This window comes from Hemiscyllium ocellatum, chromosome 14 (genome assembly GCF_020745735.1).
Source record: "Hemiscyllium ocellatum isolate sHemOce1 chromosome 14, sHemOce1.pat.X.cur, whole genome shotgun sequence".
NCBI classification, from domain to species: Eukaryota; Metazoa; Chordata; class Chondrichthyes; order Orectolobiformes; family Hemiscylliidae; genus Hemiscyllium; species Hemiscyllium ocellatum.
Window position 1 is genome coordinate 61,641,653 of NC_083414.1, and position 27,768 is coordinate 61,669,420.

General features: G+C 42.0%; 1 protein-coding gene across 1 annotated transcript in view; it reads right to left on the reverse strand.

Moving 5' to 3' along the window:
* itpr1b (inositol 1,4,5-trisphosphate receptor, type 1b) overlaps nt 1–27,768 on the reverse strand; it is a 505,447-nt gene that overhangs the window by 173,593 nt on the left and 304,086 nt on the right. Inside the window, exons 42-44 of the mRNA XM_060835732.1 lie at nt 20,777–20,967; nt 4,090–4,273; nt 1,215–1,468 (exon numbers count right to left, since the gene is read on the reverse strand). Of these exons, the coding sequence (XP_060691715.1) occupies nt 1,215–1,468; nt 4,090–4,273; nt 20,777–20,967 (629 nt within the window). The remainder of the gene's footprint in view (nt 1–1,214; nt 1,469–4,089; nt 4,274–20,776; nt 20,968–27,768) is intronic.

The following is a 27,768-nucleotide window of genomic DNA, read 5'->3' on the forward strand; positions in this document are numbered from 1 at the left end:
TGATATCCTAGCTCCTACAACTTGCCTCTTTAGAAGGTAGCTTAAGCCACCAAATAATCTCCTCTTTAATAAGAGAAAGAATATTAAACTGGATCAGGACACAAGTCAACAAAAAATTTATATTAAACATAACTGAACAGCACTCAGCAGAATCTATGCATTTAAAATAGTTAATAAATATTCCTTCTCAAAACTCTGAATATTGAATCATGGTTACTTATCATTACATGGCAAAATGCCACAGTCAAAACCCTGCTCAGCACAATATTTCAATGGGTTTAGACTATTCCTGACTAGAATAAAATATACAGCTATGAATAACTCATTCAAAAACCTTTGGAGAAATATTAGAGCAACGGACATTAGGAACAGTTAACTCAACAGTACATTAGTACAACGGACAGTCTATTACATAGGATGCTTGTTCTGAATGGAATGGCTTGATTCATTGATACGTTAGTTAATATATTCGAAACCAATGATGATGGGTTTCCATCCAAAGAGGATAGCGACCTTGCCCATAACAACACAGCGCCAATCAATACTATTTATTGCAAAAGAGCCTGTATCTGTTATGGCTCACAAAGCAGAGAATCTTTGGTGACATTCATTCTACACTCTGCTCAAAACCTTTGCAACTACTGCCTTAACATTTTTTCTGGCTGTTTCTGCTGTCTAAATGTGCCAAATTTAACTTTTCAATTGTTAGACATCCCACCATCCCAATGCCAACATCTACAATCAGTCTGCGAACAATGAACCTAGTGTGGGGCTGACACGCCATTTGTATTAATTACAGGGAAACCTTCAACAATAAACACGGAAAACAGCAAGTTCCACAAATATTGAAACGCTTCCAACTAATGCCCACCTTCTGCTCAAGACAGTTTCGGCCATAATTGGCATGATTAAAGCATCTTGAATGCGGATCAAACATGCAATAACTTCATGCCCTCATTTCGAGAGCTACCTTCCTTTGATGCCCTTTATTGAATGAAACTATTCTTAAGATGATTTTGAAATTGAGATTTCATACCAATACCTCACTTTAAAACCTCTGGCTAGAATGGAGCTACTTATTTTGGGATTATAAAGCACAGGGCAGAAGCTACACTCTGATGACATCAGAACAGTCCATTTTTTCCTCCCAACTGCAGTCACAGAGTGTGGACGTGAGATGGTCTCGAATTCAATAGCAGTAGGCTCTGTTGTACCTGAAGATCTCGGTTATGGTTTTCACAGAGAAGCTGCATGAACCGAAGGATTGGCTGCATGATGGCAATCACGGCACTCATCTCGCCATCATCTTTGTTTTTCTCTGCAGCTGTTTGGTTGCCGTCCGCGGCAGCAAAGTGGTCCTCTGGGTCAGCCTCCCGGCGGAAGGTGTTGTAGGCTTTGCGCGTGGCGGCAGACGCCTCGAGCAGCTGGTCTCTTACTTCGTCGCTGAGTTGTGCTGTAGGTTCTTTGGCTGCATTTTAAATAACAGTAACAAACAACACATTGGTCAGGAACAATTTGCCCTTCCATCAGTTATCTTAAGCACATACAAAAGCAATTGTCACAATCTCAATGCTAATTTAGAAGTGCAGGAATCATCGAATCCCTACAGTGTGGAAACAGGCCATTTGGCTCAAAAGGTCCACACTCACCCTCCGAAGGATATCCCACTCAGACCCATTGCCCTACCCTAATACCCTCCGTTTACCCCTGACTAATGCACCTAACATACACATCCCTGAACACTCCAGGCATTTTAGCATGGCCAATTCACCCTGACCTGCACACCTTTGGACTGTGGGAGGGATCAACAGCACCTGGAAGAAACCCACACAGACACGGGGAGAATGTGCAAACTCCACATAGACAGTCACCTAAAACTGGAATTAAACCTGGCACTGTGAGGCAGCAATGCTAACCACTGAGTCACCACGCTGCCAATCGTAGGCATAAACTGGCTATACAGCATATGAAGTCTGTTCCATCAATCAGAAAGCTCATGGCAAATCTCCATTTGGACTCTGCTTATTCATCACCAATCCTTAATGGTGAGTAAATTTAATTAGCAATAATCTATTGACCACAGTCTCAAAAATGTTAAGTCACCTGGGAACCACTGCCCGCATGTTACTTTGACACCTCGTATGTTATGGTCTGCCCAAAACTAGTCTCAAGATGCTGGTCATTGGTAGATAAAGAATACTAGTTTCACGTTTTGTATTGAATTAGCAATAATATTCTCACCCTGACCCGATTTCCCCATTTTCCTAACAAACACTGATCATAATCCTCCACTGAATTAGACTTTGTGAATCCCAAGTCCTCCTCTAACTCAGCAACTATGATCACAGTCGTTGCTGAGCATTTCTAGTTTGTCAATGCCCTTGATGAGAAAAGATTACACTCTTAACTTGACAATAACCTTTTGTCACATATTGCACCACTTCAGACTGAAGGAAATAGGCTCTGTGGGCTCAATGATTTAAATTACCATCTATGTTCTGGGAATGACTAGCAAAGTGATGCTCAAAATATTCAGTCAACTTTTTTCATTTTAAAGACTTCAGGACTTCAAAACTCTTCCAAATGAATATAGATTAACAAGAACTGCATGGACCTATTTAGGATTTCCAACCCAAAAGAATAGAGGCCAAGGGACAGGTTTTGACCTTGTGGTTGAAGTCTTGACAGCAAGGTCAAATGGGGTCAGAGCCACACATTGTGTTTGTTCGAGTCCCATACAGTCATCTGATAGTGCTTTTCCGTGAATTGGCAAATTAGTAGTCAGACAACAGACTCACTAAAGAAGGACTAGACAAGAGGAGTGTTGTAACAAATGGTAGTGACCCAACCTCTGAGCCAGAGAATTAGGTTCCACCTCAGGATGTAATGGCTACAGAGATATGTCAGTAACACACCCAAAAAGGTTCATAAAGAATAATTATTGTTTGCAAACAAGGGCAAATAGGTTGGACCACGATGGGTGGGATACCCTCCAGAAAGCAAGAGGGAGTCCCTCCATGCTGAGGCAGCCTCTCAGGACTTTCCAGTCAGCTGCACCCACCATCTCCCACTGGATGGGAATCCTGCCCCTAAGCATGATCAAGTTAAATGCCTCCTCCTGTTCCAGGAGGGTCAGTAGATATTGGGGTTGTACATTCTTTCAAATTCTCCAATATCATTAATTGATGAATGGCATCCAAAAAGATGTTACTCATTATCTAAACTGGTTGCAAATCAACTATTCTTTCTACCCACCTGTCCCTCCCTTCAAGGGGATGACACAGGTTAGTTTGCAAGTGCTGGAAAGCATTGCTTTAAATAATCGCTGTTTATGGCTGTTTATTTGCACTGCGAACTGCAGTGCAAATTTGAAAGGAATTATTTGTGGTTATTAAGCTTTAGAAAAAAGACCTCACCAATAGCTCCATGATAAACTTTGACACTGCACGTCGGATAAGAGTCCCTCGAACGTTTCAAGGGATGTTCAAGATGACAGCCAAGTATCTGAGAGGTAGAAACCTAGTGTCATCAAGGAGAGCCTAAGTATAGAAGCTGACGCCTGTACAAGCAACAATGCCTGCAGAAAGAAAAAGGCGGCTTGCAGATAAAGGCCTTCTCTTACACACAAGGGATTGCAAACTGGGGAGGAAGTTGCCAACTCGAGAATGACCCGTCTCTCTTTGGACAAGCAGTTCAACCTGCTTTCAACTCGGATTCATTTTGCATGACTCCGCTTACCTCTCTAGTCATTTTGCCCTTGCTAATTCCTCTGGACTGGCTTGCACTTTTATGACGTTTTATTTACAGCTGGGACAGCTTTTAAATCTGCTGTGGAGCACTTAAGGCTTTGATTCATCAGTTGTATAAGTAATGACACTGCTCAGCGAAAACTGCAAAGGCACCTTAAAGCAGAAAATTAAGTTCTGCTTTCCAATTCCTAGGGCCAATTAGCAGGTCTCAATACAATTATGAGGTAATTAAAGTTCCAATTTTAGGATAACAATGGCAATTAGAATAAATAATTAGTCTACAGTGTGCTTGGCAAGGTGTTTCCTTCATACACAAGGGCATTCGTCAATACCAGCTTACCTCTTCTTCGTACTGGTACGTCCCTCTCTGAAGATTCATCGTCTTTCTTCTTATTGCCAAGGTCGCTGGTATTTACAGTCACTGTGGCTTTGATCTCTTGCTGTGCAAGCTTCATCCGGTCATAAAACACCTTGAAGAATTTCTCAGACTTCTTATCTTCTGTCAAGCGGCAGTAAAACGAATGCTGTCAAAATGGATAAGTAATCAGATCGGGTATTAAAACACTAGATGTGACTCAATATTTCACTTCGACAACAACACCTTGCATTGATATAGAATTTTTAATGCAACTGAAATATCCCAAGCGAAACCAAACAATAATTTCACGCAAGCCATATTCAGCTATGAGAGTAAATGACTTCTACGTGGTGAGGTGCAAACTCTGTCGGTTTCCCCAAAATATCTGGAGCCTGCAGAACTGTCCACAAGAAGTCTTTATTCTCAGACTGATCCACATGCACCCTCTCTCAAGGCCCTGGTTAAGGCTCTGCTCCATTGGCGTTCTCTCTACATGATCTGCGTGACACTGACGCCAACACCATCATAGATGCTGATGTTGATCCCAATACTGGACAGTGATCAAAGGTTCGTTTGAAAGTCAGTTTTAATAAGAGTCTTCCTGGAGATGATAGATATAGAAGCGCAGAGCAATTTAGGGAGCAGATTCCACCAAATAGCACCAAGGAAGCATGGATGCCAACAATGAGTGAAAGAGACATGCAAGTGACCAGAATTAGAGGAGAGCACAAGTAACATGCAGTTGTCCACAGTTTGAAATGCATATTCACAAAGCAAAGGTGTCAAACCTTTCCGGTTTGAACTAGTTTCCTAGACTGTCACATTACTGCCAACTCTAAGAATTAAACCTAACTGACAACACCTGTTTTTTCATTAGATGTCCCTGGGGCAAGATGGGGCTGCATTCAAGGAGGCTGGAGGGAAATGAGGGGATGATGTGTACGCATGGCCAGACAGGAGACAATGAAAGGAGAGGCTGCTGTCAATTCCAACAGTGATACAATCATGGGAACGCTGTTAGAAGCCAAAGTGCAAGCTACAGGTTTCCAAGTATCATTGCGTAATGAAAGATTAAATAAAACAAATGCTACATGGCTTGCTGAATGTTTAATAAAAACAAAAACATGGTGGAAACAAAGATAATGCTGTTCTTCCTGTTACCAGCCTCATTATCACCACTTCAGCTAAAAATAAGTGCTTAAGACCAAGGAATTCCACATCCCTTGGAGATTTTCCACTCAAAGACAGATTTCACTGAAATGATTCACACAGGGGAAATCTCGACAGTGCAATTAAATTTGACACCTGCAGTTACTGGACTCTTAAAAATAGTCGAGGTTGTGTAGGTCACATGGCAACCCCACTCCCTCTATTTAGCAAGCATCATGACAGCACAGGGCCAAATTAACTCAGCTCAAAACTTCACCATGGCTGCTGTGGCATTGGTCATAAGCTGTGATCCTCTGCATGGTTCTGGGCAGCCGAACTAACGCTGGAGCTAAAGTTCAACAGAAGTCCTGTAAAACGAAGATGCCTTTCAGGTTGGATTCCTGAATGGAGCCAACAGTTGAGGAAATAGCTGAAGTTTCTTGGTTTTGCAGTAGGCAAGGGTATCAAAGGTTACTGGGGTGGATGGGAACATCACAATCTGACCAGTAGTCATGATTTTGCCGAGTGGTGGAAGGGAGCTGAAATTCCTATGTTTGTAACCACATCCCAAACACCGGTTTATCACACCGTAAAGGACAGGGCAATTTTCTTGTGATTCATTTTGCCATGGGCTCTGGTTCTTCAGGTTCCAAATAATTTCCATACTTTTCATATTAAGAAACCAACAGAGCTTTGTAAATCCCAGTAGTGGTCTCCACACAAATTATGAATATCGATGAGTTTTAACAATTAGAACAACAATGTTTCATTGTATGGCAACTAGAGAGTTAAAAAGGACCATAATCTTGGCGAATGGATTTTGACCTTAGTAGGCAAGTGTTGGACATCTTGAGGTCCTAGCAAGCTGGGAGTGATAAAAGGAACAATTCAGAGTGAGAAACATCCCTGAATATAATCAGTGGACGGTCTACAGTGAAATTAATGGGAGCTCAGAAGCAAATCATGAGCTGGAAACAGAATTACTTGGAAATATATTTATTTCTTAATAATGATTCCCTGACTATGAAGCACATAGCTTCAAAATGGATGTTATGTCTTTCTTTCCACCTATTTTCTTTTATCCGCACAATATACCCACCGCGCATGGAGAATTAACATATCCACCGTTATTTCATACCCTTACAAAGTTGACTTATCATTTATTGTTGCATCTTGCGTCTTTCTAAGAGAGTTATCCAGAAAAGCTATCTTCCAGTTAATCCTGAAATTATTCTGTCTGCAAAGTGACAAGTATTCAATTCAGGACTCCTGCTAACTTTGTCCTACCTCAACTTGCTCAATTTATTAGTCTACCCTTTGGCTGCTGGTCACACATTTCCAGCAACACACTGTAGATTGTATGGACCGAACAGGTCAGATTTCAATATCCTCACCAAATGAGCATGACCATTTCTTTCACTATTTACATTCCAATGGAGGAGAGGAAAATCTTTCATGCAACTACAAAGGGCATGAAATCAGGCCTTGGTGCTCCCACAAGCAGACAGGATAATTTACAGGAGGCATAAAAGAGACTGCCAAATTCACTGTTTGGCTTAATGCCAAAGGTATAGACTTGAGAAACTACTTCATGTGATCAAGGCAGGTGCAATCAAAACTTTCACCATCCATTACCATTATCATCCGCATGTTCATTGGATGAACATACAGATGATGATGGAATAGTGTAGGTTAGATGGACTTCAGATTGGCTTCACAGGTTGATGCAACATCAAGTGCCATAGGGCTTGTATTGCACTGTAATGTTCCACGTTCTATGACTAAATTGCAACTTCACTCCTACACTTTCTGATTTTTGTGCAAAGTAGCTAACCTATTAAACTTTTGACCTAATTGTCTCTTGCAATCTCAAGTACATTTCTACTTGTGAAGCTCAATCTAGAGAGAGATTTATTTGTTTGTACTAGCACTTTCACCCTCTTCAACTTCACATAAAGCTAAATCCATTCAAATATGAGCACTGCTTCCACATTGTGGACACTCCTCCAACATTCAACACTGACAGCACGGAAATAAAGCCTTTGCCCATGAATTAATGTAACATCACCCTAAATTTTTTGTCTCTCATATTCCTTGGCCCACTTATTCTTTCTGAACAGAACATGCATACAATATTCTACTTCCTTCCCGGATTCTCAGTCTTGAAATTACAGAAGGGACAATTCAACACATAGTATCTGTTACTGTGCTGGATATGTGAACAAGCAATGCAGCTGGTGCCATGCTCCTGCTTTGTCCCATTGCACATTCCACTTTTTACATAATAATCCAAATCCTTCTTGAAAGTTTTGATTGAATCTTCATTGATCACAATACCTGCATGAAGTAGTTCCTCAAGTTTCCACCTGCATCTTTTGCCAGTTACCACAAATGTATTCCTTATTTTCGTGGGAATTGTCTTCCCAGTCTACTCTGTCCAGACTCCTCATAACCCCTCCATCAAATCTCCTCAATTGTCTCTTCAAAGAAAACAGTCATCCCCAACATCAAGTCTGTTTGGTGGAACCATCTTCGTGAATCTTTTCTGCACCCACTCCAATATGTTCACACCTTTAAGATGTTACAGAATTTCTGACAAGTTTTCCACAGAATCAAATGTTTCCTAATTTCTACCCTACAGCCTTTTCAAGTTTTAGAAAATCCAAATATGGGTCACCCATTTACTCTCGCTCCATAATTTAACCAAGTTATTATTCTTGTTAACCTTGTTGGTATCCCCACATTTTGAGCCTTTGCCTATTAGGATTACATCTGACTCAAAGTGTAAAGACAATTTCTCTTTAGTGCCAGGCACAGCTCAGTAACTGCATGAAACTTTTTGTCCAAAAAGTAGAGTGCTCCTTTGGACCTGGATTTATTTCTGGCTGTCTCCCAGTCAGAAGGTACAGCATTCATGCTCTCTTATCTCCGTGGTTAGCACTGCTGCCTCTCAGCGCCAGGAACCCAGGTTCAATTCCAGCCTCAGGCAACAGTCTGTGTGGAGTTTGCACATTCTCCCCGCATCTGCGCGGGTTTCCTCCAGGTGCTCCGGTTTTCTCCCACAATGTGCAGGTCAGGTGAACTGGCTATGTTTAACTGCCTGGAGCGGTGGGTGCATTAGTCAGAGGGTACTGGGTCTGTTTGGGTTATTCTTCGAAGGATGGGTGTGGACTTGTTGGGCCGAAGGGCCTGTTTCCACACTCGAGGGAATCTAATCTAATCTATACCTGTTCCTGACGTAGAAGAGAGTTCCTCAAAAACACCACTTAATTAAAAAGGTCAATACATGGATTTAAGAACTTTGTTCAAAGTCTTAGATGATGAATAATACCATACATAAGCCAGAACTGAGTTCCCGGTCATGGCTCCTGACCTTGGGGCCATAAGAAATCCAAATCTTGCCGTCTGTTCTAGGCCATTATGGCTCAGATTCCATAAAATTAGAAGAGAGCCCACTGTCACAATGTTGGGCGGTAAAGTGGAGTCAGGTTAGATAGTGCACTAAAAGGAAAGTAATCGGGAGAATATCGGATTTCCATCCAAAATAAAATGCAGTGACTAAACACTAGGAATAGAACTTTTCTATCTCATTCCTTGCTGACTACAAAAACCTAACCTCAGTAACTATGACTGCTGCTGGATCACCTTGTCAACCACTGAGACTGAGTCACCAGTGCTTTGTGGGCTATCCTAATTGAGCAAATCTGTAATTATCACGGATCACAATTGAAGGTCCGAGTGGGCTTCATGTCTGTACTTGCTTGCAACGTTATTTGTTGTTTGCAAGGGGATACGAACAAGCACTTCTGGCTGAAAAAAAAAGTTCCGAAATTCAGGATCTGTCATGTTAGTCTTCTTCCATGAACTATTTCTCTTCGAATCATTCCGTATTCATGACCATCCAATCAGCACATCACTACTGTGTTCAAGCTGAAGTACTTGCTTCAGAGTTGAGAGGGAACAAAGGCAATATGGACATTTACTTTTATTGCCACTGAAATATACTGAAATGTTCTATCCAATACTTGTGGGAACTATGTGGGAACAAGAACTACTGAGGAACGGAAGGACATATCCCAACCTTCGTACATGCAAATAATAAAACAAACTGCAACAATCCAGCAAAGAACACCTATCTCAGCAACTTCATATCAATGAGATTTGTGCCTCCATTCCAGCTTTTATTAACTGCTCACAAACCTCAATGGGAAAGATTAGTTTAAATTCACTGTAAGCAATGCAGGGACGGTCAGGCTACTTCTGATAAAATTTCAATTGCTTTCATAAAACACCATTTGCCTTCACATCTTAAAAATAGTTTGTTTGCAGCATTGTATATACTGCCTGGATTGTGTGCTTAGCCTCATCCAGGCCCGAAACACTGGAATTCCCACCAGAATAAACACCCCCCCCCAACCCCATTTTCCTCCTCTAAAGCACTCTTTAAGAATTACATAACCATCTTGGGATCACATTCTTCAATTCGGTTTGTGTTTTGATCTGATCGTCAACTCTGCTGTGACATAAAAGGCACTCCGTAAAGACAAGCTGTTTTGAGGTCAGCACATTTTCACAGATTGTCAGTGGTGCAATTTCTCCTCAAATTTGACAGGAGATTTATTGATTTGAAGCTGAAATGAACAGTTGGGTTGACAGGTCTGCGTACAGCCATCAACAGTTAACTCAGCTTTTTATCTACACTCCCTGTATTGTTGTAATTTTCACCAGGTGACACGTCATTTCACCAGCTGCTGGCGAGAGATTTCAGTGCTGAACTGGCAGGGCAATTACAAAAAGAGACTTTAGCACTTCAGTTAACATCCTTGGCAGCTTCCCTGCTTCTTCCCAAAGCAGCCTTGGTGAAACAAACATTTTTCAACACTTACAAACCTTCCGGAGGAGATAATACGCCTGAAGCATTTCCATTCAGAAGTTGGAATGCCCTGTGTCAATGCGTGGGTGATGTGGGGGAAGCTACCACCCAGTTTGATACAGCCCGGAACAGCTTATTTCCATAGCAACAAACTCCATACACAGGAGCTCACACTCTTATGATATTCAGTTCAGCAAGGAAGAAAATCATTGCCATGAAGCACTCTTCACTACCACCCCCACCCCCCAACTTATTATTGTTCTGCACCTGACAATTCCTGATTTTCTCTGGGTGGAATGCTAGACACAGCTTGCAATCTCTAATGTTAACACCTCACAAAGTCTCAAGTTGGGAAGGGCTTTTAAAAAAAAAACAGGTCTTGGATATCGATTTGACAAGGAGAAACCTGTAAGGTGACAGATTCAGAGATTGGGCAGATTATGACAGGGAAAGGGCAAATCGAATCAACTGGATGGATCTTTCAAAAGATCAAGCACAGGCCATATGGGCTGAATGGCCTTCCTTTGTGCTGTGCGATTCTGCACACAATGGAAAAAAGTAGCTGTCGTAAGGCATAAAGGAAAAGGATCTGATTCAGTGAGAACTGGGGTGATATTAGGGGATTGCAGGTCCAAATCCTGCATCACTGCAGGGTCCCTGTGGTGCAGTGGTAGTGACAGTGTCTGTATGTCTGGAGTCAGAAATCCCAGGTTCAACTCCTGCCTGCCCTCCTGGCCTATCATAATCCATCTGAACAGGTCAATTAACAATGGCTTAACAATCACTGAGCGAATGAGTAGGGGGAAAAAAAAAAAGTGGTTGGAGACCTGGGTAGAATTTCTCTTAAAAAGAAGGAGCTTGTAGAGGGACCTACAAGCTTTCCAAATCAGTTAGCTATACCCCAGCTGCATTCAATTTGAGAGGGAACACCAGGGCTATAAAACCCAAAGTGGTTTAGAAAAAACAACTGTCAGAAGCACTGCACTCCGATTAACTGCTCCCTTCGCATCTTGGATAATTTATGGCACAACGAGACCCAATGATCCACCTTTACGTTCACACGCAAAAATAAAGCCAGACCTCCAGAGGGTTACCCATTTGCGATGTCAAACAGGAGACCCAGACGGATGAGAAGGGGAAAGCGTGGATGTAGACATGAGAAATGTTTTCTTGCTTGGCCGATTGAACAAGTAGAGACACCAGCATAAAAGGTTTTCATTTCATTTAACATTAAATGCTTTTGAATTATAAACTTTTTCTTTTAATTTAAAAAAAATGCACAGGCAGGCTGGCTTTGACAGGAAACAGAGGTTACCCCAAAAAAAAGTGGAAAGTTTTAACGAGGCCAATTTATATCTTACAGCTCCTCTTCACTTTCCAGCTCAGTTGCAGTGCCTGTAAAAGCAGCACTGTCTGCCAATGGAAAATCCTAGAATACTGCTGCACAAGAGTTCAAGCCAGCTCACATCACTTGCTCCCTTCCACTTTGCTGATAAAAAAAAGCCTCAGCTCACATGCTCTGCAGTTCAGCACCTCCATTATTCATGTCCTCTGCGTATCTGGCAAGTTAACTTTAGTGAGCAATGACCAAGTTTGGGCTGTTGTCCAGCCAGCACAGCTGCTCAAACGCTGTTTACTGAAACTGTTTGCTTTTCTTTTTGTGGGTGTTGGCGGGGTGACTGACTGGGAATGTCGCACCACACAGAGAAAGCGAGTCGCTGACGAAACGGCCCCTTCCCTCACAGGAAATTGGAGTGCTGATAAGGTGAAGCTGTTAAATGGTGCGTTTTGTTCCATTCTGGTCCTGCTCCAAGAGAGAGAGAGAGAAGTGACGTCTCTGGTCTCTTGTCACATATTTCCCCACCTCAGTCACCACCCCCACAACACCTCTATCCCTCTCCTCAAAAAAAATTAGATGGCTACTAATGACATCAAGAATCAACAAACTACAGATCTTAATATTCTAAGAAATAAAGCTAAGACTGCTGAAACAAGCCAGCAGCTGAAATGCCTTGGATCAGTGAATGATTGACTGCATTGGCTGATCATTCAGTTCCCTAGGTAATTCCTGAGAAGCCAGCAATCCTGTTGACGTAACCAGGAGCACAGCCCACACACACACACACACACACACACACACACACAAAATCTTTAAAAGTTCATGGCAGGCAAATAAGCAAGCATGAAAAGAATGTTTCTGATTACTGGGTGTTAGCCCCTGAAATACCTTTGGCTTGGGAACCCGTCGAGTTCTTGAGAGGAATGTGCTCCCAAGCAACCATCCCCAAAGTCTGACTAACTTTTGCTGTGGAGTGTGCAAGACAAGAAATCCTCAGGGTTCAAGCATTGAGCAGTCTGAACATTGCCCTCTCAGCAATTACTGTCAGAGAGCTCCACATCTTTGCAGCCATCTCTTAACATTCCATCTAAACGAAGAGTTGATTGCATCAAGTTCTTGACTCTATCCTGCCCATTCTCACCAATTGAGCATGTGGGATATACATAAGCAAGCTTTTCTGTTTGTCCCACACCAATCATGAAACAAAGATGCTCTTCATTATCAAACTGACTAATGTTTTGAAATCCATCAAGGCAGCCTTTCTACATCCAGCCTCCATTACTTTTCTGACTCTAAAACAAAGGACTTTAATAGGGAAGATCTTTAATAATTTTTTCCACCCTGGTTGTTCACAGCTAGAAAATGCTGTATGATGACTCCAGGGGCAGTCCCAGAGGCCCCTGGCAGCCCCAGGACTCACAGGCGACTGATTGTGTGGAGTTTGCATGTTCTCCCCATGTCTGCATGGGTTTCCTCCGGGTGCTCCGGTTTCCTCCCACAGTCCAAAGATGTGCGGGTCAGGTGAATTGGCCATGCTAAATTGCCCGTAGTGTTAGGTAAGGGGTAAATGTAGGGGTATGGGTGGGTTGCGCTTCGGCAGGTCGGTGTGGACTTGTTGGGCCGAAGGGCCTGTTTCCACACTAAGTAATCTAAAGTAATCTAATCTAAAATCTAAACTTCTGTTCGAGTTCCTGATCAGTCACATTTATTTGCAGTTCCCGCAAATACCCTCTTGGTATCAATGGGCTTCTTTTCAAAGATACTGATTGGAGGCAGGAACTGAGTGTACAATCTGGGACCGTAGGTGGACTGGGAGCAACTCCAAACCAGCTTGTGCACAGGCCACTGCTGTATCTGCAGCAGTCACTTTAATCAGTTTACCACTGTGATTAGAGATCTCACAGAGCAAATGCACAGTAAATCAAGAGCACAAACTCTTAACCAGAGAAAAAGCACAAAACCATTGAGAGGTTATTTCCTGCCTTCAGAGGAGGAACCTCCTTCAAAAACTTCTTTCCTGGGGCTGCCAGGGGCCTCTGGGACTGCCCCTGGAGTCATCATGGAGTGAAGATCCATTTTCTAGCTGCGAACAACCAGGGTGGAAAAAAATTATTAAAAGATCTTCCCTATTAAAGTCCTTTGTTTTAGAGTCAGAAAAGTAATGGAGGCTGGATGTAGAAAGGCTGCCTTGATGGATTTCAAAACATTTGTCAATCTGATAACGAAGAGCATCTTTGTTTCATGATTGGTGTGGGACAAACAGAAAAGCTTGCTTATGTATATCCCACATGCTCAATTGGTGAGAATGGGCAGGATAGAGTCAGGAACTTTATGCAATCAACTCTTCAGGATTGTACCCCACCCACAGTCGGAACCGGATTCTCACAACCATGCCCTCAGTTCTTGACCCTAGTTCAGTTTGCACTGCTGTCCAATTCTCTTTTGAGGAAGATGAGAGGATGGGTCAAAAATAACCTGATGGTCCAAATGAAATTTTGCTTTGTTAAAGTGTTGTAGCTAGCAGCCTTGTTCATTATTCCCTACAGTGTAGAAACAGGCCATTTGGCCCAACAAGTCCACAACATACTCCAAAGGAGTATCCCACCCAGACCCATTCCCCTACATTTACTCCTGACTGATGCACCTAAGCTACACACCCCTGAACACTATGGGAAATTTAGCAGAACCAATTCACCTAACCTGAACATCTTTGGACAATGGGAGGAAACTGGAGCAGCCAGAGGAAACCCACGCAGACACAGGGAGAATGTGCAAACTCCACACAGTCGTCAAGGCGGGAATCGAACCAGAATCTCTAGCGCTGTGAGGCAGCAGTGTTAACCACTGAGCCACCATGTCACCCTTTGCTCTTACACACAACTGAACTTTTCTGTCCACTGGCACCAAATCACCTGTGGTATTCTTTTTCATCTATTAACCACCACCAGCAAGTCACTCATGTTCTCCAATGGATTAATTTACACGTAAAATCAGTTAAAGGGAATTGAAACCACCAAGAGGTGAGGGAGAGATGGGGAAAAAGGGGAGCTAAATCAAAATTGCATTGGAAGGGGACTCTATTCCTTGTGGTGCATACCCTTTTATAAAGGCAGAGTGTGTTTGTGGACATAGCCAGCTTCTTCTCCAAGGCAGGAACGTAGCACTGAAAGGGGTAGAAAGTTGACAGTCATGACCCCCTCCACAGCCCACTGCCAGGGCTTGTTCAAACTCAATGTAGCCAAGGCCCAGGAGCAGACCCAGGATGAGGCCCTACAGACTGCTCAGGCCCCTCTGCATCTAATGGCCAAAGATCAGGATAATGGGGCTGGAGCACAACTGAAAGCACAACAAAATTATTGACAAATAATCAAAATTGGGGGTGCAACTACTGAGAGATGTTGTTTGTACAAAAACACTAATTATTAGGGCATACTAAACAGAGATTTAAACAAAGACAGCAACATAGAACTTGCTCTCAGAGATATGGAGGATAGGGTATGACTCACGAGTGAGCATTTATTGCAGAATGGAACATTTCAAGGTAGGAGGGAGGAGGCAAATTTTGGAATGAAATATTGCAATTGTCATTTAATATTAAACGTCATATTTTGGCTGCCACAACATAACTATTTCACTTGATTCCAGGGAATCAGAATACCTGATGGGTAATTATCAAGGCAATGGTACAAAGTCAACATTTAACCCTAGTCCAGTAAGGTTTACAATGCAATCTATTCCACATCTCACTTCTGCTGAGCAGACCAGTAAATCACTAACATTTGGAAATAAATTCATCCTTTGCCCCTTTTCCAATGACAAACTAACTCCTGTCGCTTTGAAAAGGTGGAAAAAAAAACGAGCTCATTAAAAAACCTCCCACTTCCAAAAAGCTCTTGTGTGCTGCACAGTGAGTGAGAAAACAGGATATAAATAGAAGTTATATAACATCTCTTTGTTGATTTCAGTGCTGGAGAGAAATGCGAATGACCTTGTTTTGAGACTCGGCTGCCTGTGCCTAACTGTTGATAGGTTTGTTTGCCATATTTGGAGATCATCTGACCAGAGCCCTCCTGTTCAGCATGTGAAAGCGAATAAGGCCATTATACAAAGGCTTCAGGTTTCCACGGTTTTCAGAATTTAATGACTGCCAACTCATGCCAAGGCTGCTGTAACGGAGAAGGGTTGTGTAGATAAAATTAATCTTGTTTCGCTACCAGCCAAGTCAATCCCTAATGGTCTTTCCTTTGTTTGAGATTGTTCCCAGGGCTAACCGTATACCATCGTCCAGACAGTGTGCCTTGGCAGTGCACACATCTCATTCTCTTAACCACTCTGCTGAAAGACCTTTTGTTATATTAGAACCGATCGCATCAGACTGTTTTGGACACATTCTCAGCAGTTACCAGCATTCTAGGCACATGTCACTGCCTGGTACTTTATACCACAGGCTTGAAACAATAACCAACCCCTTGTCCCCAAGTCAAAAGAGAAAATGCTAAGCAAGTCCTCACTTGTTACGGCCTCTCCAATAAAGAAATAAATATGTCACAGTTTAGAGAATCCCAATGATTCAGCCAACTTTCTTATACAACATCCCATGGAGACAGTTGATTGTTATATCAGTCACTGACATAGCACAAGGTACTGCTAGTGGTAATGTGCAAACAATGCACGTACAAAGCAGAATTGACTCTAAGTATGGACATTGCACTGCGGATTTTAATTTTTGTCAACATCAAGAACTGCTTTGTTCTGTTCTGTTTCCAAAGCTGCAGGGCAAAGTTCAATTTTAGAATTACATCAAAAATAAAAAAAAGGACCAACATTGATGTATGTATATTTACTGCCAAGTTTGAGAATCCAACTGCAGCCTTGATGCTATCTGCACACCCCAAATAAAATCAAAACCTAATCTTGCAGAATACAAAATCCAACTGTTGGCCTTAATCTCAACAGCCTAGCTCACTGAATCAAATTTATTGACACGTGTACCAAGGCACGGTGAAAAGCTGTCTTGTGAGCAATACAGGCAGATCACAGAGTTAAGTAGCATAGATAAGTAAATAATAGGTAAATAGCAGCAAAAACAAAAACACAGGTACAAGCATATGTTAAGAGTTTGAGAGTCCATTCAGTATTCTAACAACAGTGGGTAGAAACTGATGTGAAACCAGCTGGTGTGCACGTTCAGGCTTCTGTACCTTCTCCCTGATGGTAGAGGTTGGAGAAAAACATTGCCAGGGTGGGATGGATCTTGGAAAATGCTGGCAGCCTTTCCGCGACAGCAGGCCTGGTAGATGAATTATATAGATGGGAGGTTGGCCTTTGTAATTGTCCAGGCCAAGTTCACCACTCTCTATAACTGTCTCCATGTTGAATGATCCAGTTGCCATACCACGTGGTCATACATGCAGAATGCTCTTAATGACGCACCTATAAAAGTTAGCAAGATATTTGCTGTCGTGCCAAATTTCCTCAGCTGCTTGTTGGGCCTTTGTAACTAGTGCGTCCATATGAGGAGTCCAAGAAAATTTGTTGCGGATGACCACTCCCAGGAGCTTGACAATCTCCATTCGTTTCACCTCCGTGCTGTTAATGTGTGGGGGGGTTTTGAGTAACGTCCCACCCAAAGTCCATAATCAGTTCCTTGGTTTTGTCAACATTGAGACCAAGGTTATTCACAGTACACCATCTTTCCATGTCTTCCACCTCCCGTTGTAATCTGTTTCGTCGCCACCTGAGATTCGACTATGGCGGTGTCATCAGCAAACTTCTAAACAGCATTATTCTGGTATTTGGTGGCACAGTCATGGGTATACAGTGAGGACAGTAGTGGGCTGAGTACACACCCCTGGGAGGCTCCATTGTTGAGTGTTAATGAGGATGAAATATTGTCCCCAATCTTCACCGACTGTGGTCTGAGGACCCAGTTGCAGAGAGTGGGGTTTAGTCCAAGATTACGAAGTTTAGTAATCAGTCTCGAGGGGATAATGGTGTTGAAGGCTGAACTGTAGTCAATGAGTAGGATTCTTACGCAGCTGTTCTTGGTATCAAAATGTTCTAAGGAAGAGTGAAGGGCAAGTGATGTGGCATCTAACGTGGATTGGTTAGTCTGATTGGCAAATTGGAATGAGTAAAGAGTAGTGGCTAAAAAAACCTAGCTGCTGCTTTATTTAAAGCAGGAACGATGGTTGGCCATGATTCACTAATTATTTTGCAAAATTAAGTACAACACAGCAAGAGAGTGGATTGGAAAACATATTTCCGTCTCTGGAAGATTGGTTGTGATCAAAATCACAGGTAGAGATTGGCTTTGCTATTCCAAGACTAGCATGAGGCAGAAGTTAGTTTGTGGTGTACCTCTGGTAGCAGAGGGTAGGCAGCATTGCTGGGCTCCCTGTTAAATCTGAGGCAGAGTTAACAGTGAGACCAGCTGCTATATGGATACTGAACACAGCCGTCTTTATTTTCCAGTCAATAAGGGAGGCCTGTATGTATTCCAAGGGTGACCTGCAGGTTAACAGTCTTTCAAGCTGGTGTATAGAATCAATTCCAGGGTCAGGCACAGTCAACAAACATGCAGCACAAATTGGGATCATTGGCTTCCATGCTTTGATGATGATGCAAACAGTTAGAAGGTCACAGAACAGAACAGAGCCATAGCCCCGACTGTGTTGAGGACCCAATGGCCAGTCTTGTTTTAGGTACTGCTCAAGTGTGACACACATGCCATGGATTAGAGAAACCCTTTTCGGCAAAGTGATATGCGGCATGGTAGGAAATGGTAATCAAATTCAAGAGCAATTCATACATTTGCATTTTTTCCTCTCTCCTGGTAGCACTGGTGTCCTCAAACTTCAATCCCAAAGTAACTCCGTGCTTCCCTGGTGAGGGTTTATTTTTAAAAACAGAACCCCCCCCACCCAGTGTGAAAACAGGCCATTCGGCCCAACAAGTCCACATCGATCCTCCAAAAGAGCATCCTATCTGGACCCATCCTCTTTACCATATCAATCACTGTAATCCTACATTTCCCTTGGTTAATGTATCTAACCTCCGCTTCCCTGGACACTACAGGCAGTTTAACAAGGCTAATCCATCTAACCTGCATTGCTTTGGATTGTGGGAGGAAACCCACACACACACTGGAGAAAGTTTGTGTGAAATTTGCCTGAGGCTGGAATGGAAGCCGGGTCCCTGTTGCAGAGACAGCAGTACTAACCACTGAGCCACTGTGCCATAACCCCTCCCTCCCCATCAACATGGAGATCCCACATTTTGCAGCATGTTTATTTTGATGGAAAATATTTAAATAACAAGCTGAAAAGAGATGCAAGCAGTCATGTATTCCACTGAGCACTGGAACATCAATCAAACCATAAACTGAAGGAATATCTGAAAAGACGTTACAAATTATCGGAAGCATTAAAGCTAAAGTTGAAACAACAATAGCAATGGAAAATACAATCATTAGGACATAAAATTGCCAAATGATTATCAGAACACAATTCATGATCACCAAACATGGTTTCTGATCATTTTTATCCAACATAAAAAGTTAATAATGTTCTCAATTCAAGTCTGTGGAGCTACAGATAAGATACAAGATACCAAGACACAGGAAAGACTTTTGGTCCATTGAGCCTGACCTACTTTTCATTAAGATCATGTCTGATTGAATGGTCATCTTTGATCTATTTTTCTGCCTCTTCTCCAAAATTCCTGTTAATCAAAAATCTGTTCTCCTCAGTCTTGAATACACTCAACTATTCTGCCACCCTGCTCTCAAGAGAATTCCAAAGACTTAAGAAAACGTCTTAAGAAAATCATCTCCATCCTAAATGGAATAGCCATGTGCAACCTCTTTCTGGATCCCACTTCCACCGGCGCTGTCCCCCACCCCAAACGAGGGCATACAAACGACAGCATTCTCTGTCCAGGCCCCCAGAATCGTAGATGTTTCAATTATACCTTTTCTCATTGTTCTAAACTCCCAGGAACACAGGTCTCACTTGCTCAACTCTTCCTTGTTAGACAACAGTTTCACCTTTGGAATCATTCCAAAGTATATCTCTTGCGAGGTAATACAACCATGACAATAAATACACTTCGAGGTGTGGTCTCATACATTTTCTCTCCCAGTGTAGCAAGAGGTCTCTACTTTTATATTCCAATGCAGCTCAAGATTTCAGCTCCCTTCCTAATTACTTGCTATAACTTTTGTGATTCACATACATCCAGATTTCTATGTACTGCAACATTCAGAATCTCTCTCCATTTAAATCCTGCTTTTTTATTCTTCCTTTCGAAGTGGTCTTTTCCACATTATACCATATTTTCCCTATTCCTATATATCACTACACAGACCCTTTGTACTCTCAAAATTTGCTTTCCTCCCAATCTTTCTGTCTGCACAGTTGACTACAGGCAGTCCCTTCATCCAAATCATTACAAAAACAAATTTATTATCCAAACGGCTTGTGAATGAGACAAATCTCCTGGAATTTTTTCCAGCAACGTATTCTCATAATTGCTGTCGTCTAAATAGTATTCGTAAATATAAAATTGAGTAAATATTTATTGCAGCAGTAACAGACAATCATGGCTTTTCCCAGTATTTAACTGTACAGATGTCCAAACAGGACATTCACATTAATTTGGCATAACAATATTTATACTGGAGGATAAATTACTCCGACAAAAACCATCAAAATATAAATACACAATTAGAAAATTATACATAAAGCAACAGGTTGTACTTCAGTCTTACCTTGCACATGACAAAAAAATTAAAGGCATTCCATGGAAGCTTTATCAGATAAATCTGACAATAAGGAAATATTAAGACTAGAAGACTGGAATGTCAGAGGGAATAAGAGACCAGGATCTAGTCAGCATTGCTTAGTGGCAGGATGAAGCTCTTCAGGAGTTAGCAAGAGGCCAAAATGGGAGAAATGCAAAGATATTCGGGCTGGAGTAGGCTACACATATAGGGAGGGCTGTCATGATTTGAAGATGCCGGTGTTGGACTGGGGTGTACAAAGTCAAATATCACACAACATCAGGTTATAGTCCAACAAGTTTATTCACAAGCATGAGCTTTCAGAGCACTGCTCCTTCATCACCTGAAGGAGCGGTCCTCCAAAAGCTAGTGCTTCCAAACCAATCTGTTGGACCATAACCTGGTGTTATGTGATCTTCACCAGATAGGGAGGGGTGATTTCAGGGATCATCGTGCAGCATAAACCACAACACTTTTAGTTAGGAGATCACAACAGTCAATATTAGGGTAGCATCAATATCTATACCTGAATTGTAGTGTTGCCCCCTTCTAGTAGAGCAATTGCAAGTAGGATACTTTCATGAAAGACCCGGTCACTGGTGGCATTCATGATGAGGTCTATGACTAGGTCTGATGCTCCTTCTTTGTCCAAGTGGCATTGTACTTCTGCAAGGCTCATTTCACCTCTGCTCAGTGTGCCTGGTCCTGCACCACTTCCTGAAACATGTACAACACAGTCTCAAAAACAAAGCACCAGAAAAGACTGATAGTTTAAATCAACAAATCAACAACAACAACAACAACAACAACTTTAGAGTTACTGCCTGTTTTGGGAAATTGGCAAGTTTTAATCTTTCATTTGTGAACAGAAAAGTCAGTGCTTTTGCAATGATCCACTGAAGAGTTGTTACAACCTACGGCACATGCCGAAGAATATCCTATTTGGATCGTATTCAGAGATCTGTGCAAACAAACAACATTTTGGAATGCTTTTTTAAAAATATTATACATGATACCCTGGACATTTAGTACGTCGATACTGGAATATTAATTCAATTCCTCCAAAGCCATACACAAAATGCATAAAGCTATCTTTACAGAAAAGGAGCATTAAAGGGTTACACTACAAATTTACAATGGCAATTTCAACAGAAGGTCACAACAGGTGGAGAAAACATAGGCAAAACATTCAGTTCTCAGAAGAGTCAAGCACCTGAAAGGAGAACCAAAGCAATTCAGAGAAGAAGAAAATCTGTCCCTCTCTCCCAACCTGAACAGGGGGCAGCACAGTGGCTCAGTGGTTAGCACTGCTGTCTCACAGCACCAGGGACCTGAGTTCAATTCCAGCCCGTCTGGCTGTGTTGTTTGCACATTCTCCCAGTGTCTGCATGGGTTTCCTCCGAATCAGTTTCCTCCCACAGTCCAAAGATGCACAGGTTAGGTAGACTGGCCATGCTAAATCGCCTATAATCTCCAAGTGCGCAGGCTAGGTAGATCAGCCATGGGAAATGCAGGGTTTCAGGGATAGGGTGGGTCCAGGTGGAATACACTTTGGAGGATCGGTGTGGACTCGATGGGCCAAATGATTCTAATTAAATCACTCCAATTCCTCAAGGATTTTCTCAATCCACAAATCAATGCCACATTTACCGGGCATGTGCATTATAATAAAACCCTTGTAAATCACTGAACATCTTTTAATGCCTAATTTGATACATGTTTAACAGACAGATATCTAATCTGAAACACCAAGTAAAGGAATGCTCAATTGTCTACAGTCCAAGAGACCCAAGTCTAGTCTATGCAACTTATCTTTTGATTCATTTAGCTTCAGTATAGTTCTGAAGATATAAACAGTTACTAGTAGCATGGAACTTTAATACTGATGAAAAGAGAAACATGCTGTTTAAGTTCTTCATATGGACTTCAGTAAGGCATTCGACAAAGTTCCCCATGGGAGACTGGTGAGCAAGGTCAGATCTTATAGAATACAGGGAGAACTTGCCATTTGGATACAGAATTGGCTCAAAGATAGAAGACAGAGGGTGGTGGAAGGTTGTTTTTCCAGACTGGAGGCCTGTGACCAGTAGAGTGCCACAAGGATCAGCACTGGTCCACTACTTCTCATCATTTATAAAAATGATTTGGATGTGAGCATAAGAGGTATAGTTAGTATGTTTGCAGATGACACCAAAAATTGAAGGTGTAGTGGACAGCGTAGAGGATTACCTCAGATTACAACAGGATCTTGATCAGATGGGCTGAAAAGTTGGCAGTTAAAGTTTAATTCAGATAAAGGGGAGGTGCTGTATTTTGAAAAACCAAATCTTAGCAGGACTTATACACCTAATGGTAAGGTCCTAGGGAACAAAGAGGCCTTGGAGAGCAAGTTTTTAACTCCATGAAAGTGGAGCCGCAGGTAGATAGGATAGTGGAGGCAGCGTTTGGTATGCTTTCCTTTATTGGTCAGAGTATTGAGTACAGGAGTTGGGAGGTCATGGTGCAGCTGTACAGGACATCGGTTCGGCCACTGTTGGCATATTGCGTGCAATTCTGGTCTCCTTCCTATTGGAAGGATGTTGTGAAACTTGAAAGGGTTCAGAAAAGATTTACAAGGATGTTGCCAGGGTTGGAGAATTTGAGCTGTTGGGAGAGGTTGAATAGGCTGGGGTTGTTTTCCCTGGAGCGTCGGAGGCTGAGGAGTGACCTTACAGAGGTTTATAAAATCATGAGGGGCATGGATAGGATAAATAGACCAAGTCTTTTCCCTAGGGTCAGGGAGTCCAGAACTAGGGGGCATAGGTTTAGGGGGAGGGGGAAAAAGATATAAAAGAGACCTAAGGGGGCAACCTTTTCACACAGATGGTGGTACATGTATGGAATGAGCTGCCAGAGGATGTGGTGGAGGCTAGGACAATTGCAACATTTAAGAGGCATTTGGATGGATAAATGAATAGGAAGGGTTTGGAGGGATATGGGCCGAGTGCTGGCAGGTGGGACTGGATTGGATTGGGATATCTGGTCGGCATGGACGGGTCGGACCAAAGGGTCTGTTTCCATCTCTATGACTATCATGCATTCGTCAGGACAAATTTTAAACCTTCACAACAATATAGACTACAAGAGGCAAAACAAAAGGTGCTGGCCAACTGTACTGTGTTGAAGCATTAAATTGGAGAAGCAAAAGGAAACCCTGGGCTATCCATGTTCCTGAGCAACTCAAATGTCCAATTCTGAAGGTACTTCAAGCAATAAAATCTTACAAACACCATCATAAATTACAATGCTCAAAGAAGCTGGTGTACATCAACTGTCATCATCAATGCTTTCTCCTCCATAGAACTTCATCCAGTTGTCAGTGCACGGGCTTAATAATACAAAAAGGGAAATCTACTTTGATGTTACCTATCACCTTGTAGGGAATATGATGTTTCGGTCACGTCAAGCAGTGACAGAAGCTGCGTATATGATATCAGAACTTCAGGGCATCAATATTGACATGTTCATTTATCTTGAGGTTTGAATCTCAGATTCTCCACTAATCTTCCAATGAATTATTATTGGATTTGACTGAAAACTCAGGCTAAATCAAATCAACAGTGGTACGAACAAAGGAGGCACAGTGTTCACAGTTAAAGTATTGACAAGAATTATCCAACATTTATTTCTTTTGCCTGGAGCTTATCATCTGACCAGCTCCTTGCCCTGTGGGGAACATTCGCAGCATTGAGCAATGACAGAGGAACGTCTGAAATAAAAGTCAGATAACAAACAGCCATGGGTTAACAGCAGAACAACTAAGTAAGGCTCAACTAACCTCAGAATCTCAAAGGACAAAGGAAAAGATGATAAAACAGTAATTAGATGTTAACTAACAAACAGATGCCAACTAAGATCACACCTCGCTAAACTGACACACAAAAACGAAGAACATGTTTCTTTTGAAACTAAGAGTGCATGGGCAACTTCGAAAAATAAATGGATCTGGTAATTAAACTCTGGGAAGCCAAACAGTCTGCACCATGATAGATTAAAAAAAAAGTTTAGAGAACTGATCATAGGTTGGACTTGCATGGCACCAAAGAGATATGTTCTAAAGCTTTGCAGATGCAATAGCCCTGTAATTCTTGGATGTGTGCACGTGTAGAAAGACAAATAACACCTTCAGGCTCAAGCGTTACTTAGAGTACGTATAAGATTTTCTGAACCACACATCAACACCAATGCGTGCACTGTGCCAATGATAGGAGACTTCTTTTAAAGGAGTTTTGTAATAGTCATGTCTAAATTTGAAAAGGTTAAGACTTTAACCCATGAAGCTTTGATTCACATCGCGATATAATAATGGTTTGATCTCAACCTTGAGAAATATAATAATTCCATTGCTTTTCTTGCTTCTTTTGGAAGGAGAGAGAGGGGCAAATTTTAAATTTCCATAACTCGTGTGAAATAGTTTTTGCACTCCTAAATGGCTTCATTTTAAGTCGGTCTCTCATTGCTCTAGATTTCCGTCCAAAATAAATAGGGAAATAAATCAATTAATGATTGGTAATTTATCAACTGGAAATACTTAATTCAAGAGTTGACTTGTCAAAATCATTTACAATGTTGCATTGCAACGTTTATTCAGATGCACCATACTTAGTCCTTTCACATGAGAAGGATGCATTTAGGTTCTTGCAGTGCAGTGGTAGTGTCCCTACCTCCTGGGTCAGAGACCCAGGTTCAAGTCCCACAGAGGTGTATTGTAACCGGTTGATTTAAAACAAAATCTATAAAAGAAGGTTATATAAAAATTCACGAGGCCATTTGTCTTTGTAAGCACAGGAGATGGGCGAGATTCTAGAAGAAGAAAGAAGAACAAAGAAAATTTACAGCCCAGGAACAGGCCCATCAAGCCTAACCCAATCCAAATGTACTGTCTAAACCTGTTGGTCAATTCCTAAGCATTTGTAACCCTCTGTTCCCCACCTACTCATGCATCAGTATAGACGCATCTTAAGTGAATCTACCGTGCCTGCCTCCACCACCTCTGCTGGCAATGTGCTCCAACCACACCCTCTGTGTGAAGTACTTGCTGCATGTATTCCCCTTAAACTTTCCACCTCTCACCTTGAAAGCATGACCTCTGGTTAGTGAATCCGTCACCCTGGGAAAAAGCTCGTCTCTATCCATCCTGTCTATATCCTTCATGATTTTGCAAACTTCAATCAGTCCCCCTTCAAACTCCTTTTTTCTAGTGAAAATAAACCTAACCTACTCAACCTCTCTTCATAGCTAGCACCTTCCATACCAGGCAACATCCTTGTAAACCTTCTCTGCACCCTCTCCAAAGCGTCCACATCCTTTTGGTAATGTGGTGACCAGAAATGTACACCGTATTTGAAATGCAGCCGAACCAATGTCTTGTACAATTTCAACATGACTTGCCAGCTCTTATACTCAATACCTCATCCAATGAAGGCGAGCATACTATATGCCTTCTTGACCACCCTATCCATCTGTACAGCAACCTTCAGCGTACAATGAACCTGCACTCCCAGACCTCTCTGCACATCAACTTTTCCCAAAGCTCTTCCAAAAATGAATATTTTGGGTCAGTACTTATTATGGAGTAAAATATGGAAGCTAGGCAACTTGAGGAAATACATAGAAATATTTTGAAAAAAAAAAGAGTTCACGTTACAGAAGAGGTGGTGCTGGAGGCCTTAAAATCCCCAGGCCCTGATCAAGTACATCTTTCAACATCGTGGGAAGCTAAGTAACAAATTGTGGAGCTTCCTGCAGAGATATTTGTATCATCGACAACTATGGGCGAGGTACCACAAGACTAATGTTGTGCCATTATTTAAAGAATGGCTGCAAGGAAAAGCTAGGGACGTACAGATTGGAGAGCCTACATTCAGTGGTGGCTAAGTTGTTGGAGAGAATTCGGAGAGATAGGGTCTACTTGCATTTGGAAAGGCAAAGACTGATTAGGAATAGTCAGTATGGCTTTGTGCATGAGAAATCATGTCTCTCAAATTTGATCGCATTTTTTTGGAAGAGGTGACGAAAGACAGATAAAGGCAGAGTGGTAGACGTTGCCTATATGGACTTTAAGGCCTTCAACAAGCATTCCACACGATAGACTGGTTAGTAAAGTCAGATCACATAGGAATCCTACTAATCAACTGGATACAAAATTGGCTTGACGGTAGGGTGATGGTGGTGGTACAAAATTATTTTTCAGACTAGAAGCCTGCGACCAGTGCTGTGCCACAACGATCAGTACTGGGTCCACTGTTATTCATCATTTATATAAATGATTTGGATGAGACTATGAGGAGACAGGATTAGGAGATTTGTGAATGACTCCAAAGTTGGTGGTGAAGAAGACAGTGAATAAAAGGTATTTAAGATTAAAACAGGACCTTGATGGAACTAGGCCTGTAGGCCAAGGAATGACAGATGGAATTTAATTCAGATAAATACAATGTGTTGCATCTTGGTAAGACAAATCAGGGCAGGATTGACACAGTTAATGGCATGGTTCTGAAGGAATGTGTTGAACAGAGAGACCCAAAAGGGTGCAGGTACATAGTTCCTTGAACGTGGCATCACAGGTAGACAGGGTGGAAAAGGCAGCATTTGGCACACTTGCCTTTCTCAGTCAGAGCATCGAGTATCGGAGTTGGGATGTCGTGTCATGGTTGCACAAAACATTGGTGCGGCCACATTTGGAACAGAGTGTACAATTCCGGCCACCCGAGTGGAAAAAGAATTTACAGGGATGTTACTGAGACGGAAAGCTCGAGTTTAAAGGAGAGCAAGGATGGGCCAGGACTTTTCGCCCCTTGGAGTGGAGGAGGCTGAGGAGTGACCTTGTGGAAGTTTATAAAATAATAAGGTGAATAGCCAAAATCTTCTCTTCAGGGTAGGGGCATAGGTTTAACATGAGAGGGGAACGATTTAAAAAGGAACCTAAAACTTTTTCACACAGAGAGTGGTGCATATATAGAATGAACTGTCAGAGAAACATGGTAGAGGGCTGTACAATTACAACATTTGAGACACATTTGGACAGGTACATAAATAGGAAAGGTTTAGAGGAAGATGGGCCAAAACAAGCAAATGGGACTAGTTCAGTTGGGAAACCTGGTGCACATGCCCAAGTTGGGCTGTTCCTGTACTATATGACTCTGATTCTGAATAACAGTGAAATGTGGATGGGTGCCTAGCTTGATCTTAATTACCAAGAATATGGCACAAATTCCCAGTTTTAATTCACTCACCACCCTCCCATTAAATTCTACCTATAAACAACCCCATCAACTCATGCATACATATTATTACTGCATGAAAATTCATAGAATGAGTGAACTGCCTAATATTTTCCCATGAAAGCACTTTTGGATGTCTGCCAATTATTCCTTGGAGTCATATGACTTTATTTCATCACACTGTCTGTGTAAACACTCGCAAACATTTGTGTAATGCGACTGAGAGTCTTGTATGGGCTGATTATGCAAGAGGTTG